The sequence below is a fragment of the Poecilia formosa genome, unplaced genomic scaffold (assembly GCF_000485575.1).
Source record: "Poecilia formosa unplaced genomic scaffold, Poecilia_formosa-5.1.2 Scaffold230, whole genome shotgun sequence".
NCBI lineage: Eukaryota > Metazoa > Chordata > Actinopteri > Cyprinodontiformes > Poeciliidae > Poecilia > Poecilia formosa.
In genome coordinates, this window is record NW_006800169.1 from 97,717 (window position 1) to 113,074 (window position 15,358).

Here is a 15,358-nt window from a genome sequence, read left to right on the forward strand (position 1 = left end):
CTGGGATCCCAGGGGGGGAACCATGACACACAAATACAAACATGCACTCAGTGATCTGGCAGAGTGTTAGCAATGTTGCTTTATTCATCTTCACTGCTAAATAAAAACAGTGAAGTGAAGAACAGAATAAAAACAGAAGAAGTGAAGGTGGGTGAAAACAGACTGTAGGTTACCAGCTGTGGATCTGAGGCAACGCTGCATAGCAACGCGATGGTCCGACCAACTTCCTGGAGACTTGTCGGCCTTGAAGGGCCTTCATCTTCAAACCGCAGGTCAGTGAACACACCAGGACTCAGGGACTCTGATGGAGCAAAAGAATATGTGGATCTGACTGCATGTCTGTCAGGAAGTACTGCGACTAAGGCAGGTTGTGTCCAAAGTGCGGCTCGGGGGCTGTTTGTGACACTTGGACTGATTTGGGATGCCCCCAGCTGCAGTTAAAGAACCATACAAATTTGGCCCCGTCCAGTAGAGGTGGGTAATGGAGACAGAAGCTCTTCATTTTCAACCAGGGTTCAAATTATTATTGACAGATTTTTTTTTTACAATGGAGAATGTTAAAGGGGCAGTGTTATGTGCTTTCCAGGCACATACTGCCAATTTATAGCACAATCAAGTAATATTCACTTGTTATAAAAGGCTGTATATAAATCAAACATGACTTATAAGAAATTTGACATTTTTCATTTAATGGCTACAAGTTGAACCTCTGTCTCTTTAAAAAAAAAACCTGCTTTTTCTGAAATACCACCTTCAGGAAGCCACTACAACATCTCTCCTCTATCGACCTGTTTTTACCAGCATTTCACTGAGAAGTAGCTCCTATGATGAACTCAACAGACGTGCAGTTCCACCAGATGTTTGCTAATTACTGCAGGCTAGTCTGAAGGAGCTCTGTGAAGAGAGATGCTGTATGAGGTGAAAGCTTGGAAGCTCACAAACGCAGCTAAGAAAAGGAGCTTCTTCCTCGAAGGCAGAGCTAGGTCCACCCAGGCGTTTTGCACAGCTGAATGGTTGCCATGGAGATGAAAGGATTTCTCAAACATGCATGAAAGAATCAAAACAACACTCCAGGTATGTTTTTGATGAGGAAATAACATTACAACATTATGTAAAGTCGATTAGACATAACACTGCCACTTTATGTACAACACAAAGTATTCGTCTTTTTGCAACCTCTATGAGAAGTAGAATCACGTCTATCCAGAAGACTTTTAATAAAATGTGAACGTTGGTTGCAGCAAACTTTGAAAGAAAGTGACCCAAATTCTGTTCTTGCAATTGAGAATTTATTTGGTTAATTGAATCCAAAGGAATTTGAAAATTAGATGTTTGTCTCTTAATACAGCAAATATGCAAAACTTACTTTTCAAGTTTTAGATCAACAATGATTAACACCCATTTCCTACAAAAATATTGGACTGATTTTAATTTTGTTTTTATTCCTTTTAGCCCATGAGCAAATGTGACTTAATGACTTTGGCTCCTGTGACAAAAAGTTTGGACAGCCCTGTACTAAGGAGTGGAAGTAGAATCGTCATGCTGACCTGCTCCGGTAGATGCTCCCGGCTGGGTTTTGAGCAGGAGCAACGTGGAAACACTCTTTGTCTTTACAGGCCCCAACGGCGTCAAGGAAGCTGCCAATGTTACAACCTCAGTACAGTTAACTTCTTCCACCATCAACTGGCCAGGCCGCTGGACACAGTGCAGCTCCATCCGCACCATCTAGACCAAGGAAGTCACATGACATATTCCATTATAAACATCTGAAGTGATAATGAATCTTTCATCTTTGGAGTTGTCATAAAGTTAAGTGTTTTTCTACATCCTGAGTCCAAACGGCAAAAATAAAATTACTTGTTGAAATTAGTTTAGTACGACGATGTTTTAACATCGTTATAGATGGAAAAAAAGGGGTAATTTTCCATAAAAAGAATCTCAAAGATTTTTTGGAAAAAACTTCAGAAATGTAACATTTTAAACTTTTGAAAATCAAAAGCTTCCACATTTTTTTCTCATCGATTTCCAAGACTTATCTCAAAATTTCTGAGTATCTTCTAGCAAATTTTCAACTTTTTAGACTCAAGAATTTCCACATTTTGTTTCAACAAAACTTCTGAGATTAATCTTAAACTCTGAGTTTTTGTAGCAATATTTCGACTTTTCAAACTCAGAAATTTCCACATTGTTTCTAGATTGATCTCAAACTTTGAGTTTTTTGGCAGATATTCAACCCTTTTTTTTTCTGTCTCCAAAGGCCCTAACACATTGTCGTGCTTTAGGACAGAGGAACTCACCGTGTCTTCAGTCAGAGTGACTGAATGAGGCCACAGGCGGTCCAGCCTGGACTGTTGGCACTGCCTCAGATCTCTGCTCTTCAGCAGTGATGGTCCTCGCCTCTCGTATCTGCTGGTGCATGTTCCATGAACATCAGTCTGAGGAAAAACATCGGCGCAAGTCCTTTAAATGAACAGCGCAACAGAAGTAAGTCCTTAATATAGATGAAAAAGGATTAGTTCCACTGGCAGATAATTTCACAAAAGACATGCTTCCCATTTCATAACTGAAACTATCTGCCAATGGAGCTAGAACCTTTTCATATTAAGAAGTTATTGACTTAAGACAAGCTTCTATATCTTGCTAAAAAGCTTCTTCTAAGTAACTTTCAAGTGTAATAAGATATTTGTACTGGAAACTAGACAAAAAATACTTTAGTAGTTTGCGTTCAAAAGGTATTTGTCAAATTCCAGTGAACTGTGGCGAAGTTTGTGAAAACGTGAATCAGTTCAGACTCATGTCGTCTCCATCCCCTCACCTCTGTCTCTTCTCTGAATTTGGCGACCATGGGGGAGGTCTGGAGCATGCTCAGTAGAGCCCGTTTAATGTTGAGAGCCCACACCTGCTCCCCCTCCTGGAGGCAGAGGGCTGTGACCTTTCCCCCCTGGAGGGAGAACTTGAGGCGCGTTCTCTCCAGTGACTCCCTGGGAAACAAAAACACCAGATGAGCCCATCTTCCTCCTCCTCCTCCTCCTCAGCCTCCTCCCAAGACAAGAGAACAAATAGAAGAGGCACATCTGAACCGAGTATCCCTATAATAGGAGTCATAGCTGAAGCATTCCAAAGGGGTATAAGGTTGCAACAAACAGAGCGCAGACACAACTATGAGTTAAAATAATAAAAATTTTCAAAGAAAGCTTTAAAGGGTGTTACCTCAAAGTTTTTAGATGCAGGACAGAGTGTTCCCTCTGAGAGGACAGACGCTTTATCTGGGAATTTCTTATCTGTTGGACAGGCAGACACTTGAAACCACAACACAACATGTTTTAGATAGTCGGCTCAGAGCGGCTATGAACGAGAGCCGACCTGCATGGTTAGGTGGCAGTCGGAGACCGCCTCGATGTCCACCATGCAGTCCAGGGCCAGCCCGCTCCGGCCTCCGCCCGAGCCATGGAGGGTGGTGCTGATGGCCGTGCTGTACCTGTAGGTGTATCTCACCCCTTTCTGAGCGGAGAAGTCAGTGCTCTGAGACCCTACGGGTGTAGAATTAAAAAACACAATTAAAATTTAAAATTAAATGCTAACTTTCTGCTTTTGAAAAAAAAAAGACCTTTTTTTTTTTTACATTACTGGTGTGTTTGCATGTAGGACTGGAGCTAACAATTATTTTACTTATCAATTCTTCTGACGATTAATCGCATAAAAATTTGACACATTCTGCACTTTTCATTTCATCGTTTAAACTTATTTTATGCAATATGAGAAATACAAGAGAGTGCAAATAAACAAAGTTCAATTCATTTTTCAAACATGAAAGTAAACATTTTGTTCACGTGCTTCTAACATCAACATGTGAAAAGCTTAGGCCTCTCTGCTCAGTTTAACATCAATAATGTCATCAGTACAGTGTGGTGCTGCTCTGGTAACTACCTTTTGGATTAACTGATTAATAATTGGATAGCAAAAGGTGCTAAACTGTAGGTTTCTTTATTTTTTTTTTACAATTTTGAGCCAGGCATAGCAAAATCTTTGCCGCTTGAGGAGTTTTGGGTAAAATATTTTTACATACAAAAAGTTTTTTTATCTTCATTGCAAAATGTATATGTATTTTGTTCCATTTTAGCTCAATTACAGTGTTGCTCTTTCAGCAAATGCCCTTCTTTACAGTCTCTATGCTCCACTTAACGATTAATTTATCACTAAATTAGTTGATGATTATTTCAATTATCAATTATTCCCATTTTTTAGCTCTATTTGCATGCAACAATTTTAAACAGCTTTGTTCTGTGCAAGAACAAAATATCTCACCAAGACAACTTGTGTCACAGATGTTTGGCTCCACCAGAAGACATTCACCTACTAAGCATAAGGTCCAGAAGAAAAACAAAAACAAAAGAACAACTCAACTTTAAGGTAAACAGTTGTGATGATAAACGCACTCTCATCATCTCATGCCTTTAAAAAGATGAGATTAAATTGTATATTCAAATTTCTCCACAAACATTAATATGAAATAAAAAAAATCTCAACTCTTACCATGAAGAAGTAGAAAAACCAAAATAACATGTGGATAAGCAAGCAGCAACACGGACACGGCCATAGCAACCCAGAGTCAGCGCAGGTCCGGCAGCCTCGGCAACCCCAACATGTACATGAGGGATGAAAGCCAAGCTCTGTTCGCTTAACTCAATGACCGGGCTTGTATGTGGACTTCCACTGTGACCCATCCTGCTCACAGCGGCCAATCAGGACGCAGATTCCGAGCTAAAAGCTACAAACACTCAACGGGCCAATCATTGGCGAGGCCTCGAGACTCAAAACACATGAAGATGTGTGGCCAAATTGGACACATGAGGCACATATGTAGAGAAAATGAAGGTTTACTATATGGAACACACACATCTGCTTGTAAAAGTACTTGTATTCAGTGACTTTTCCACATTTTGACATGTTTCAACCACAGAACTTTAATGTATTTTATTAGAATTTTATGTGAAAATGGTAGATAATTGGAAAGAGGAAGGAAAATGAGACATTTCTAAATTTGTAGCAAGCATTTACTCCACTTTACACAGAAATACTAAATAAATTCCAGTCTAACCAATTGTTTTCAAGTTTCATAGTTAGCAAATCGATTCTAAATGTGTGGAATTACACTCAGTAAATCCATCTCTTCTGTTTCTGGCCTCGCAGGTTTTGTTAGAGAACATTGGAGAACAAACAGCATGTAGTCCAAACAACACAGCAGACCGGAGGAAGATGGAGAGAAGTTTAAATCAGAAATAAATAACATCCCATAAATCTCTGTTACATCAATCCTGATGGAAAACTTGACGAAAGAGTGACCCGAATCCTGTTTTTTGTTGATAAAAATAGATGAAAAATTATTTTCTTGGCCAATAAAATAGAAAACAGTCGAACTCAAAAATATCTATTTATTTGAGATTTTTTTTAACAAGGCAAAACCTTGCTTGTGTTTTGATCTACAGTAATTTACACATCCATTTCCTACAAATCTCTATAACTACCTTATTATTTGAATCAATATATTGCATGATAAGTCTGTTTTTGGAAGAAAAAAAAATCATAACAAAAGTTGTTTTGTTACTTTTTTAGTTTTCACATTTCTCTTGTTTCTTGGCCTCCGATCACTTTTGACTTGATAAATTTGACCCATGTCACAAAAAGCTTGTACCCCCTGCTGTACGTCTAATGTAGATATATTTACATAGGAAGTGTTGGATAAGGTAACAGGAACACTTTGTAACAACTAGATATTATATTTGATCAGCAGGCTGTTGATCCTTTAATTAGCAAACAAATAGTACATTTAGATTTGATATGTATCTTTTCATGTTTGTATGCAACAAGAATAGGAAAAAAGACTAAGCTAGCGGTTGTGCATCGTTCATTAGCAATTAACTAACAAAGATGCACAACAGCATCGTTTGTTAGCATTAAGCTAAGTAAAGATTTTATTTCACAAGACACTAACCCTGCCATTTTCTTCTTCAGACACTTTGTTGTAGATTGTTGGGTCATTATGTTGTATGACCTGATTTGTACCAATCCTCCACTGTGGGGGAGATGGTCTCACCTTTGACTGGACCAGGGCAGGTTACCGGGCAACCAGCTCTTAAAGTGATCATTTCAAAACCTACAAGTTTTCCCAGCTTATCATTTCTTTGGTCTGACTTCCTTTTGGGACGCAAGGCAAAGTGTGGAAATGTCCTGCTGTTTGGAGCATAAAGCAATTAAGCTCTGCCCCTCCCCCACAGGTTGCTGCACACTCCAAGTCAGCTACAGTTAATTTTTTTAAAGATTTTCAACTGATAAGGTGAGAAGTACATTTCTCACCTTACCTTATACATATTTAGCTTCCAAGCACCACAACTCAAGAACAAACTTCCAGAAAACTGCAAAACAGCTGAAACACTGCTTCATTTAAATCAAGGCTAAACACCCACCTGTGCAGAGATGCTTTCTACTGCTTTTCACTGACCAACATGTTTTATGTGTATTGATGATTTTGATGATCGCAGTCATCAAAATGTAATGTTTGTTACTGGTTCCTAAATTGGTATTATGTGCTTATTTTTTATTTTTGTGTTTTTATCATGCAAAGCACTTTGAACTGCCTTGTTACTGAAATGTGCGATGCAAATAAACCTGATGGGCTTAACTGACTGAAGGTTGTTTCTGACATGAGACAAAACCAAGTATTGGGGAAAAAAGACTTTTATTTACATTTTATTAAAAGAAAATTGAATGTCAAAAATTATTTAAAAATTCATTCATTTTTTAAGATTTTGATTCAATCAAGTACAAAGATTGCTTGAAACACAACACAATATACATTTTTGAAAAATAATGTTTATTTTAGATTTTTATGTACATTTTGTCAAAAAAAAACCCCAGCATGTCAAAAATTATTTAATTGCTTCTTAATAACCAGTGGACTAATCATTAATGCAGCAAAACACTCCTTTTATGGGTGATTTATCTTGGCTAAATCCAGGCACGTGCAAAGGGAGGCAGGGGGGTGCTTGAGCACCTGCCCCTTTTGCTCCTTGCCCCCAAGTGCCCTTTTGGTCAATTTTTTTTTCTTTTTTTTTTTTTTGGTATTATTATTTTCTAAGCCCTCTTCTGACACATAATAACATGTACTAAAATTATTTGTTTTTTTTTGTTTTTTTACAGTATAATAAGCCACCCCCGGTCACCTTGTTACCTTTGACCTTTTGCCCATGACGCATGGCGCAGTTGCCTTTCGCACATTGAGATACGGCAGCTAACTGGAGCTCAACGTAGCGAACGTTCCAGATTACAGAACAGTTTTTGGTGAATTAAAAAAAACGTTTTTGGTGAATAAAGTGGAGTAGACTTGCTACTTGTCAGATGACGGAAAGCGTTGAAGTATCGTTTCTGCTTCATCACGGAGTAGCGGTTTAAGCACAGAGGTAATGAAACAGACACTGACAGGCCTCTGCATCTGCCTTTCTCTGAAGAACTACTGAGCGGGAGGAGACAGCCAGGTGAGGAAAAACCGTTCTTATCTATCGATTCAGTATTTTTATCATACATACATTAGGCTGTTGTTGTGCTATTAGCTAGCTGCTAGCTAACGACTTTGCTAGCAAAGCAAGATAACTGAAAAGCTTCTTCCCTGTATTGTTAATGATATCAGTCATTCTTCAGCATCGCTTATGCAATAAGGGCACATCGCCCGTCCAAAACCGATCATCTCCATAATGGATATATGACCGATCTTCTAATTTCCTTTGCTGCATAATGTACATTGCATTTATTCTAGCGTTAGGTAAATGTATCTTGAAGGAAAATAGCCCTTAAATAAAAGTCCAACAAGGATATTCATTTAGAATTAAAAATAACTCACCCTGAATTACCATGATAGATATAATGTATGTAATAAAAGTGTGTCATTAATGAAGGGGAAAAAACCAAACCAGACTTTAAGTAAGTTTAGGGTCTGGTTCGCAGAGTATGAAGTTATTATTATCCCCCCCCCCAATTATTCAATGGGAAAAAAATTAACTTCAGTTAAGTAAAATAAAATTGTAATTAAAACTTTTGGAATTGTAATGATTTTAAAAAAAATGCTTTGTTTAAATAACTTTTTTCTAAATTAAAAACTCATTTTTGTCTCGTGAACTTAAAAACATAAACTTTTATTTGCACACATCAGAAATATTTTGTTGTGATTTTGTGCAGCTCTGCTTTCCTGAATGGACCATCTTCATCTCCACTGCAAGTATAGCAAACAGGCAGCTCTTTTTTTATAGATTACAGTACACTAAAGGGTTGCATTGTGCCCTTGTTTAAATTTTTAATAGTGTAATTCTGTCTGGTGGTCTAGGTCTAATTTACATGTGCTGCTAAATTGCGGGTTTGAATATGGCAATACTTTCTTATAACAAAATAGACCTGCAGAAAGAAATTCCTAATAAAATATCTTACATACGCATAGTTGTATGCTTTAGAGATTTTCCTTAGCTTTGATTGTATATCTCACAATTTTGTTATCATTGTTTATTAAACTCTGAAAGCTGTGTGGCTTTGTTAATATTCTGTCCTAGAATGCGGTTAGATGGGCCCCTTTTATTTTGAGCACCACCTTTAGTGGTCTCTGCACGGCCCTGGCTGAATCAGTCTGAAGTTGAAAGAGGTACTTGTCATCACCCTAGTCTTTAGCTTTCTCCACATATTCTCTATCAGTTTTAGGATTTCAAAATGGCATTATTACTTCCAGCCAGAAGAAACATATTGGTAATATAAAAAGATCACTTTGAACCTAATTCTGCCAGGGGTATGAATAATTTTGAGCTGAATCAAGGTTAAGTTTTTCCATTGTTTTTAAGGGACACAAAATGAGCTGCTTTCAATCATTTCTGGCTGCAACAAACATGGACCATGTATGGACCAAGTAATAGTCATTAATTTTTCATGAATATTTCATAAAACCGTGATATTTTACTCAAAGTTTTCACACCATTAGTCTCTCATTCCAGCCCAGGGTGACATTTAACACTGAAATCGCACACTCAGCTTTCTGTGATGAAAAAACAAGCCAAATCATCAGCCCCCCACCACTGTGCTTAACAGTTGGTGCATTTTCTGCTGTGCTTTCCAAGGACATTTCATAATGTGAAACATATTATTGTTTATTTGAAGTTTCCTCTTCCTCCATTTGAACAGTTACTTTCGTTTTTTAAAATCATAGCTGTAATGTTTGTTTGGATGTGAGGAGGATATATGCTCACCTAATAAAAAGCAACATCACTTGTGGAGGCTTGAAGACAAACCTGTTACAATGTTGTAAATATAAACTTGTGGAGTTTATATCTACAACATTGTGACAGGTTTGTCTTCAAGCCTCCACAAGTGATATGGGAGGAATAAGGATATATTGTATTTCAAAAGCCTAATTAAAAAAAAATCTTGTCAGAAGCAGTGATGAGATTTGGATTTATCTACTCCTGGCCAATCAGCCACGTCCTCTAAGACTGTATGTGAAGGTGGTGGTGGTGGTGGGGAACTAAATTACCCAACAGGCTTCATCCCAGCCTCCATCCCCCATCATTAAGCTCCCAGAGTGCCACCTACTTTACACGATCCACCCGCCAGCAGCGTGGTCCACGCCCGTAATGTGCGTATTGGTTCACGCCGCCTTCTCGTGCGATAAAAAAACAACCTTTTTTTCACAACTGAGAACGGTCAAAATACTATTCTTACCCCCACCCCCTCGTATATTAAAGTATAGGAGGTGCATTTTACATCCTGTCAAATATAATATTTCTTTGTTGAACATAATGTTCTTATGCCGTTAGTTTTAATGAAGTGATGATATGACAAACAACCGCATGACAAACAGTGCCCACGTTCTTTTAAAAAAAATATATAAATAATTTGAATGCGACGATTATGGAAACGTTAAAATAAACACGTATATATATTAATAGCATTTTAACATTTAATTGAAAATGAAAAAGTTTTAACCGACTTCCCGTGAACGCGCCGTTAGTCCGGACTAGAGAGGGAGGAGGGGGGGCGTGGGCGTGGGTTGACCGGCTTTCTCGGAGGCTCAGACACAATGAACCGTCAGACGGAGAGGGGCACGCGCGTTGGGCCCGGGGCATTAGCATGATTTTAGAACATTAATATTTTTAGCCGTGCCTTGATATTGTTTTTTAAACTTCCTCTTAAACTGCTGACACACCGTATGACCGCATCAACTCTCGACTGGAAGCAGGTTGGACGTCGAGTTTGAGGAGAACGAGGTCTGGTCTCAGTTTGCCCCTCCTAGCGAGACTTTTCGTTCTTTTTTACCCCGCGGACACACTAAAAAAACCGAAACCAAACAAGATAAAAATGTCGCTGCCTGCTTCATCTGATTATTTCGCCGCGGAGTGTCTCGTCTCGATCTCCAGCGGTCCCGTCCTGCACAGACCCACTCCGGTGGCCCCCGCCAGCCAGCCTGCCCCGGTGGGCCTTCACCCCGGAGAGCCCGACGGGTCGAGCGAGGACAGGGAAGTTCGAGAGACGCTGAGGCTGGAGGGAACCAACATGATGACGGTGGCCGGGATCCTCACCGACCTGCACAGCAAGTTCCGCCCGATGTCGGCCTACTCGGAGAGCAGCAACTCCTCGTGCGGTGGGGAGAGCGGGTACACCACGTTGTCCGACCCCACCACCCCGACCATGACCCCCTCCGCAACACCCGTCCCCGGACAGCAGCAGCATCATCTCCAGCAGCAGCACCTCCGAGGGGCCGGGGGAGTCGGGCCTCCGCGGTCCCCCGTCAAGCGACATCAGTGCACTTTTGACGGATGCGACAGAGTTTACGGGAAATCATCGCACCTGAAGGCTCACATCCGGACACACACAGGTACACGACAGCCGCTTGATTACATCAGCACTTTACAGGACGTGTTAGCTAGCTTTATTCAGCTACACCGTGTCCCCGGCTCCCTGCTTTTGTTCTCGCCCACCTTAATTACACCGTAGGAAATGCTTCGTGTGCCTAACTTTTATTAGCATGGCTGTTTTTTTTTTTGTTTGTTTGTTTTTTTATCCTCGTTGGGTTGGGTTTGTTCGATAAACGTGGCCCCACAAAGAAGGGGAGAGAAAAAAAACCGAACTCCCCTCGGTGACAAAGAAGTAAACTAACAAAAGAACAGGGCTGGACGTTAAAAACTGTGACGAAAGTTTTCCTCCCCGCTGGATTTGCATATGAAATGAACGTAAGACGAAACCTTAACGTCGGGGACACGGAGTTCAGAAGCAGACACGTTTCTGGCAGCAAGTGCAGGATGGGGGCGACTCTTCCTTTTACTATTCTCTCTCTCTCTCTCTCTCTCTCTCTCTCTCTCGCTCTTTTCTCCCTATCACTCCTCTATAATTCTGAATTATTCATACAAGTTTAGTCAGAACAGCCGCAGGAGGTCCCGTCTGGATATGGAAAGTCATTTCTTCCTGTAATCTATTAAGTTTAGCAATTCAACATTAAAATAGAGCTCAAGTGGTAGAAATAGGACCATGGGCGAACCTCTTCTTGCTTCTGGTCGCCCCCCTACACCTCCCATCACCTCACACATAACCAAAGACAAACACACTCCTCCTGACAAATCCATCCTGCTAAAACAACAACTTTATTACACAACTTATGGCATAATTTAATGACAAAAGATATTTTAATGAGTGTGTTTGCAAATTTTCAAGCTCAAAAATAAAATAAAAATTGTTGGAATAATGCCAAAATCATATATGTAGGTTCAACATTAAGTGAGTTACAGCTTTCTGAAAGTGAGGTCAATTGTGTGTCTCCATTTTACCTTGAAACATGTGAAAAGTTATGCAACAAAACCACAAAATGTTCTTAATTGAACAAAAAATAGAAAGGGCTGGTGGGGGTTAACCACTCTAACCTTTGGATTGGTTAGAATAAATGATGGTTAACTGACTTGACCTTTGACTTGACCTTTTAGTCAATCAAAACTGACACATTAGTTGCTGTAGAACCACACATTAGTTATTTTTACAAGTACAATTTTGAAACTGAAATGCAAACTCTTTCTGTGGTAAAACCAGATTTTGTCAGACTATGTAAGCATGTAGTCTTGTGTCAAATCAGTGGATTTTTCTTTAATTGCTTACAGAAATAGTGTTTTACAGACTTGTTTATTGTTAAAAGCAGAAGAAAATACTCCCCTCCCAGAGTGGAAATGACAAAATTGCTGCATAAAACACATTTTTTGAAAGTTAAGATTTCACTACACATATACATAAACAAGTAATTAGCTTATGCTATCATCTGGGACAGCGGATCAAATGGAAACATTTATGTTTGAGCTGCACATTGTCCATTTTTAAATGAAATTTAATATTAATAGATGTGGATATATGTATATTTTACAGAAAAAAAATTATGAAATTAGTTTTTAAATTTAAAAGCTAATTTACAGATTAGCTTTTTTTTTCATGTTTTCAGAAATAGAATAAAGTTGTAATAAACAAAGAATCTCACCAGATTTTTCATTTACTAACACTTCTAAAATAAAGTGTTAGTGCTTTATTTTACCACTAACACCAAACTATGAATCGCTAACTTCCTGTCCATCAGGGATGTACTGCCATGTTTCTGTGCAACTTTTCCCTTTTTTTCCTGAGCTCTGTCCCTTAGTCTGTGCCGCCCTGGACAGTGAGCCACACTGGTTGCACCTATTACTTTCCAATTTAAATAATCTCTATGCAAAAATCCAAGCTAAGCTATAAAACAGCAACCGAACATGTGGATCAGGGGCAGGACACTTCACGGAGAGAACTCACACTTGGATGTTCTCCAACAACAACGCGGTCAGGCTTTATGAACATGGTAGCAGAGAGCGTCACGACTGATCCTGGTAGCTTTGACTCACGTCTGCAGGAGATTAAAGATGGCACCGTGCATAGGAGAGGCTGGCTGTGAGGAGAGAAACCCCACATGGGGGTCGTCTTGTTAAATCTGAGCTTGCTTTCAGAGTGCAGGGAGATTTTCCTCTAGTTTTCCTTCATACAATACTTTATTGTACAGTGCATAAAAACGACATACAGAAAGCTGTATTGTTGCCCTGAGAAGATTAATATATTACGCTCTAAGCCAGATTACTTAAAATAAGATGTATTCAATGCTTAGTATCAGTGGTATTTACACTGTAAAATAATGTCCCGTTAATGTTGGGATTGTGCACATTATTAGTCATCCATTCACACATGCACAACTCTTAATTCTTAAGTTTTATTGTAGAATCCAGCTTAATAGTTGCTAAAATGTTCAGACAAATATTTAAAACACTTGAGTTCAGCTAACACTGATTTTCTTCATCTTAAACTTTGGTAATACTTTTTTCAACTGGTGAGTCAATGTTAGAATCTCATTTAATGCAACTCATCCTTTATTTGTGATTGCGTGTGCACATGGCGAGAAAGGAGATTTAGAGTTCCACGCATTGCAGTCTGTAACAAATAATACGCCAGTATGTCTACATACTTGCTTTGACATAATTCCTAATCGACATCGTCTTGAGTTTTAATAACTTTATATTTTAATACTCCTACTATTTAAAAGTAGTTCAACCTCTCTATCTGTCTGCACAAATGAGCATCCTGGGACCATGTTTAATTCCTAATAGGAAGTCATATTTGTTCTAAAGCAATCTGATTGGCTGACATAAGTTTTAGCTTTGAGCTACTCTGCCCCCTATGGGTTTGGCATGTTTAAAACAATGCTCAGTCTCAATTCCAGATGACAAATTAGCACAATCACACCCCAGCAATACAAGATCACATTATCATAACACAGAAGACTGAACGTCATACAAAAACAGGTTCATATATCATTATGCAACCTGTCTACTTTGATGCCAGGGCCAAATCTGGGTTAATAAAATCACTCATCCAACGAAGAGTGATTTGAGTGCAGTGTTGTAGGCCAAACTGGCCTACAAAAAGAGCTTACTGCACAGAGGCCGTGGCTTACTGCATGCCTGGAATGCTGAGACAGGACACATGAAGAAAAGGCTTCAAACTGATTTCTTGGTGCATGTGTCATGTATAGTTTTATGACTTAAGATTAAATAAGAATGTATTTAAGTGAATGTTAATGTGTGTTGTAACGTTGGAGATAAACCGGCAATGTCTCACAGTTCTTTCCGCCCCACTGCAGGTGAGAGGCCCTTCCCCTGCACCTGGCCTAAGTGCGAGAAGAAGTTCGCCCGCTCCGACGAGCTTGCCCGCCACACCCGCACCCACACGGGGGAGAAGCGCTTCCTGTGTCCGCTGTGCGACAAGCGCTTCATGCGCAGCGACCACCTGATTAAGCACGCCCGCCGCCACCCTGACTTCCAGCCCTCCTTGCTGGCTCGCTGCAAGGCCACACCCGCCTCTTCACATTAACTTGCCCACACCTAGGAGGGCGCTTAGGTGATGTCCGTTTCAAAGTCAACCAGCTGCAATCAAATCCACTAGGCCGTACTCCAAAAAACACATGCACACACACGCAAGGAAGAGGTGAACATCTAAGAAATCTCCCCATTTCAGTCCTCACTTCCTCAAAAAAATGAACTCTTCGGACCTAGCGCTCTTGATACCTGGTTGCACATGCGTGTATAGAAGTTTACAGAACAGGCAGATTGGACTGAGCCTTCTGAGGTGTTAGAGCTTTACTGCAGGTGGGTAGAAATTACGCAGCACTGCGTGAAACTGAACATATGCAAGAACAAAAGAGGAAGTGCTTTTAGAAATTCACCACAGAACGGCAGATGGATGGTTTTTCTCCAGAACATAGTTGGTTCCTCACCACCACCCTGAAATTTAAAGGTACAAAACGCCTGTAAAATTCAGTCATACCAAGAAACATTCCTGAAGCTTGCCTCCAACATAACGTTAATACTGATTCCACCTTTTCTAACCAAAAAAAACAACAACAACCCACAACTCACAGAATACCTCATTGTTTAACGCAGGTTCACGGCAGCACAATCAGTTTCAGTCCTGATGCTTTCTCTTTAGCTTCAATGAGAACGGTGGAGTGCATCCTAAGCCATACAGAACTTCGAATCCTAACGTCTCAGATTCAAACACTTTTTTGTAAGTTGCAGGGATTTTTCACATTTTCTTTCATTTCTGTAAAAAAAAAAAAAAGTAAAGAAAAAAAGATGATATTCATTCTTCTCCTCATTCAGATTTTCACTGGTTTCTCATGGTTCATCCTTAGGGCTAAGCGTTAAGTTTGTGATATTAGGTAGCCGGGCGGTGACTAGAACTTTTTTTTTTTTTTTTTTTGCTTTTGCTTTGCTTTTTTTGA

General features: G+C 39.6%; 2 protein-coding genes across 2 annotated transcripts in view; one reads left to right on the forward strand and one right to left on the reverse strand.

The window, feature by feature from the left end:
* The window catches only part of LOC103149552 (apolipophorins), a 30,699-nt gene extending 25,810 nt beyond the window's left edge, over positions 1-4,889 (reverse strand). Inside the window, exons 1-8 of the mRNA XM_007568768.2 lie at positions 4,534-4,889; positions 4,306-4,353; positions 3,364-3,530; positions 3,211-3,281; positions 2,816-2,981; positions 2,298-2,435; positions 1,548-1,725; positions 174-301 (exon numbers count right to left, since the gene is read on the reverse strand). Coding sequence (XP_007568830.2) covers positions 174-301; positions 1,548-1,725; positions 2,298-2,435; positions 2,816-2,981; positions 3,211-3,281; positions 3,364-3,530; positions 4,306-4,353; positions 4,534-4,597 — 960 coding nt within the window. The 5' untranslated portion in view covers positions 4,598-4,889. The remainder of the gene's footprint in view (positions 1-173; positions 302-1,547; positions 1,726-2,297; positions 2,436-2,815; positions 2,982-3,210; positions 3,282-3,363; positions 3,531-4,305; positions 4,354-4,533) is intronic.
* Positions 4,890-10,047: 5,158 nt separating this feature from the next.
* LOC103149494 (Krueppel-like factor 9) lies at positions 10,048-15,195 on the forward strand. Its single transcript, XM_007568690.2, has 2 exons — positions 10,048-10,903; positions 14,219-15,195. Exons 1-2 carry the CDS (start codon positions 10,387-10,389, stop codon positions 14,446-14,448), a joined length of 747 nt encoding a protein of 248 aa, XP_007568752.1. The 5' UTR covers positions 10,048-10,386; the 3' UTR covers positions 14,449-15,195.
* Positions 15,196-15,358: the final 163 nt, after the last annotated feature.

Coding starts and splice junctions, on each gene's coding strand:
- LOC103149494 (XM_007568690.2), top strand. CDS start 10,387: ATGTCGCTGCCTGCTTCATCTGATTATTTCGCCGCGGAGTGTCTCGTC. Junction 10,904..14,218: donor TCACATCCGGACACACACAG/GTACACGACAGC, acceptor GCCCCACTGCAG/GTGAGAGGCCCTTCCCCTGC.